The sequence below is a fragment of the Bactrocera dorsalis genome, chromosome 4, assembly GCF_023373825.1.
Source record: "Bactrocera dorsalis isolate Fly_Bdor chromosome 4, ASM2337382v1, whole genome shotgun sequence".
Lineage (NCBI taxonomy): Eukaryota > Metazoa > Arthropoda > Insecta > Diptera > Tephritidae > Bactrocera > Bactrocera dorsalis.
The window spans coordinates 23684690-23689075 of NC_064306.1; the positions used below are offsets into that span (position 1 = coordinate 23684690).

The 4386-nt window shown below is 39.4% G+C and overlaps 1 protein-coding gene across 1 annotated transcript; it reads left to right on the top strand.

The window, feature by feature from the left end:
- On the top strand, nucleotides 1–4136 carry LOC125775271 (uncharacterized). Its single transcript, XM_049454957.1, has 2 exons — nucleotides 1–1024; nucleotides 1126–4136. Exons 1-2 carry the CDS (start codon nucleotides 1–3, stop codon nucleotides 4134–4136), a joined length of 4035 nt encoding a protein of 1344 aa, XP_049310914.1.
- Nucleotides 4137–4386: the final 250 nt, after the last annotated feature.

Sequence of the window (4386 nt, forward strand, 5' to 3'; positions counted from 1 at the left end):
ATGGCGCAATTGCATCAAGAAGAGCCAGAAGATACACGAGCTGAACGCAATGAAGTCAGAAGATTAGAACAACGACAATCACGCCGTTTCACAGTCAATAGACGAAGAACAAACGACCAACAACGACAACAGGTACATCGAGCATTTATATCTGATTCATTCCTGCGTCTAGCATTTCAGTATGAGCCCGATATTGAATATTATGCTCATTCAAAAGTGGTAATTGGTGCTATGGACAAGGAATGTCCGCATTGTCATGCTCTGAAATTCAAAAATGAGCCAGCTGGGATGTGTTGCGGGTCAGGAAAAGTGCAACTACCTGAAATTGAAACACCACCTGAACCATTGAACGGCTTACTTATCGGCACGGATCCAGATTCTAACGTGTTCCTGAAGTCAATTCGAAGATTCAATTCATGCTTTCAAATGACATCGTTCGGAGCAACAGAAATAGTTCGAAATACTAATGCAAATGGTCAACAATTCAATTCTACATTCAAAATCAGAGGCCAAGTTTATCATAAAATGGGCTCACTGCTGCCAATGCCAAACGAACAACATAAATTCTTACAAATATACTTTATGGGCGGCGAGGATTCCGGAAGCGCACTTGCCGATCGCGTGAATGCACGTTGTGATTATAATAACCTTGATTCATTTTATGCCAGGCGCATCGTCAGCGAGCTAGATGCTATTTTGAACGAGCACAACGAGTTGTTGAAAATATTAAAATCACACATGCACAAATTACAAAGCGATAATCACGCTATTGTCATTAATCCTTATAAAACACCAGCTGGAGAGCATATTCGTAGATTCAATGCACCCGCTGTTGATGATGTTGCTGTAATCATGGTTGGCGATTGTACAACTGCACGAGAAATTGTGATTCGTAGAACAAATAATAATCCTCAGTTCATTGCTGATACACATCGTTCATATGACGCTCTACAATATCCGCTAATATTCTGGAAGGGACAAGATGGATATTGCATAAACATAAAACAACGAGATCCCGTATCAGGTACTTCATTCATTAATAATTTGATCATTAATCATTTAACAAAACAATTAAATTATTGAACGTAATAAATTAAAATTAATTTTTATGAACAAATATTACAGGAGCTGAAACAAACAAGAACGTTAGCTCAAAGGATTATTATGCGTACCGATTAATGATTAGACGTGGCCTGGACAACGTCATTTTACGATGTCGAGAGCTTTGTCAACAATTCATGGTCGACATGTATGCGAAGATTGAAAGCGAACGACTACGATACTTACGATATAATCAACAAAAGCTGCGCGCGGAAGAGTACATTCATTTGCGAGACGCTATCAACAACAACGACGACGTCGCCGAAATTGGTAACCATGTCATTTTACCATCATCGTACGTAGGCAGTCCACGTCATATGCAAGAATATATACAGGATGCTCTGACTTTCGTGCGCGAATATGGACGACCATGTTTATTTATCACGTTCACATGTAATCCAAAATGGCCAGAGATTACATCTTTGCTACTACCTGGCCAAAATGCAATACATCGCCATGACATTACAGCACGTGTGTTCAGACAAAAGTTGAACTCTTTAATAAGTTTCATTACTAAATTAAATGTATTTGGTCCCACACGTTGCTGGATGTATTCGGTTGAGTGGCAAAAGCGAGGATTACCTCATGCACACATTTTGGTTTGGTTCATCGACAAAATCCGTCCTGAAGAAATCGATAGTATCATTTCTGCCGAAATTCCAGATCCATCCACTGACCAACTGCTGTTTGATATTGTTACAACAAACATGATTCATGGTCCATGTGGTACTCTTAATAGTTCATCGCCTTGCATGGCTGATGGAAAATGTACTAAAAATTTCCCTAAAGATTTTACCAATGATACGGTCACAAATGTCGACGGATACCCAATATATCGTCGAAGAAATCCTGAAAATGGCGGACAATCATTTATTAAAAATATCATCAACACAGACATTGATATTGACAATCGTTGGGTGGTGCCATATTCGCCTCTGCTGAGCAAGACATATAATGCTCATATTAATGTTGAGTTATGCAGTTCTGTAAAGAGCATCAAATACATTTGCAAGTATGTCCATAAAGGAAGTGATATGGCTGTGTTTAGAGTGGAAAATACTAATGTGAATGCTCCTCAAGTGAATAAAAACGATGAAATAACGCTCTACCAAATAGGTCGGTACATCAGCTCCAATGAAGCTGCTTGGCGTATCTTTGGTTTTCCAATTCATGAACGGGATCCAGCAGTTGTTCAGTTAGCCATCCATCTTGAAAACGGTCAGCGTGTATTTTTCACGAACGAGACAGCGATTGATCGTGCAATAAATCCACCTAAAACTACACTCACTGCATTTTTTGAATTGTGTAATCGTGCGGATGATTTTGGTGCCTTTGCACGAACATTACTCTATTCACAAGTACCACGCTATTTCACATGGACTCAAACAAAAACATGGATGCCCCGCAAGCAAGGCTCACCAGTTGCTGAATGTCTCAATTTATTTAAATCAAACGCCTTGGGGCGATTATTTACAGTCAATCCAAGACACACGGAGTGCTTTTATCTTCGACTGTTGTTGGTTAATGTTACTGGCCCATTATCATTTCAAGATATTCGTATAGTGAATGGGCAACAATATCCAACGTATAAAGATGCATGCCTTGCACTCGGCTTGCTGGAAGACGACAACCAGTGGGAATGCATGCTTGCTGAAGCTACATTGAACTGTACAGCAATACAAATTCGTCTACTATTCGCTATAGTGTTGACTACATGTTTCCCAGCCCGAGCACAGATATTATGGGAAAATCACAAAGATTCAATGACTGATGATATATTGCATCAACATCGTATACGGTGCCACGATCTAACCATAACATTCAGCGACGAAATGTACAATGAAGCATTGATTGCTATTGAGGATCTTTGCATTATCATTGCCAACTTACCACTTAGTAATTTCGGTATGAATTCGCCAAATCGAACTGCATCTGATTTAATTAATACTGAAATGAATCGTGAACTGCAGTACAGTACTGTAGAAATGGCAGCGATTGTTGCCAGCAATGTCCCACTAATGAATGAGGAACAAAGAACCATTTATGATCGCATTATGCTCGCAGTTTCAGCTGGACAAGGTGGATTCTTCTTTTTGGATGCACCGGGTGGAACTGGCAAAACATTCGTTATTTCGCTAATTCTTGCTGAAATACGTTCAAATAATGGCATCGCATTGGCCGTTGCATCATCGGGCATTGCAGCAACTTTATTGGATGGAGGTAGAACAGCTCATTCAGTATTTAAGCTGCCACTAAATATCCAGAATAACCCTGACGCAGTATGCAACATTAAGAAACAATCGTCCATGGCCACAGTGCTAAAACGGTGTAAAATTATTATTTGGGATGAATGTACTATGGCACACAAACATTCACTTGAGGCGTTGAACAGGACATTGAAAGATATTAAAAACAGTGACAAACTATTTGGCGGAACTCTGTTGGTCCTTTCAAGTGATTTCAGACAAACACCTCCAGTCATTCCACGTTCAACATACGCTGATGAGATCAACGCTTGCTTAAAATCATCTCCATTGTGGAGTAATGTTGAAAAATTACAGCTAAAAAAAAATATGCGCGTTCAAATGCTTCAAGATCCATCCGCTGAAACATTTTCAAAACAACTCTTAGATATCGGTGATGGAAAAGTTGCTATAGATGAAACTGGATACGTAAAATTACCGACCGATTTCTGCACAATCGCTGATTCGCAAGATACTCTCATTGAACAAATATTTCCCGATATACACACACAGTACATAAATCATGAGTGGCTTGCAGAAAGAGCGATTTTAGCGGCAAAACATGTAGACGTTGACAATTTAAATCTGAAGATACAAATGTTGTTGCCAGGGAACTTGGTATCATATAAATCCATTGATACAGTTTGCGACGACAGCGAAGCAGTAAATTTTCCCACAGAGTTTTTGAACTCACTGGATTTGCCAGGCATGCCACCGCATAATTTACAATTAAAGGTTGGATCTCCAATTATCTTGCTTCGTAATTTGAACCCGCCCCGGTTCAAAAATTAATGAAAAACGTGATCGAAGCCAGGATTTTAAATGGCAAGTTCAGAGGTGAAAATATACTCATACCACGGATTCCTATTATACCTACAGATGTGCCAATTCAATTCAAACGTATTCAGTTTCCAATTAGATTGGCATTTGCAATGACTATCAACAAATCCCAAGGTCAAACGATGTCTGTTTGTGGATTAGATTTGAGAACACAATTATACGTGGCATGCTCTCGAGTGGGTAAACCATCAAGTTTGTTTGT

Bases quoted from the DNA above. Each gene is read 5' to 3' on its own strand.
- LOC125775271 (XM_049454957.1), top strand. From the start codon at position 1: ATGGCGCAATTGCATCAAGAAGAGCCAGAAGATACACGAGCTGAACGC. The intron at 1,025-1,125 runs GTACTTCATTCA...CAAATATTACAG, and splicing joins ACAACGAGATCCCGTATCAG to GAGCTGAAACAAACAAGAAC.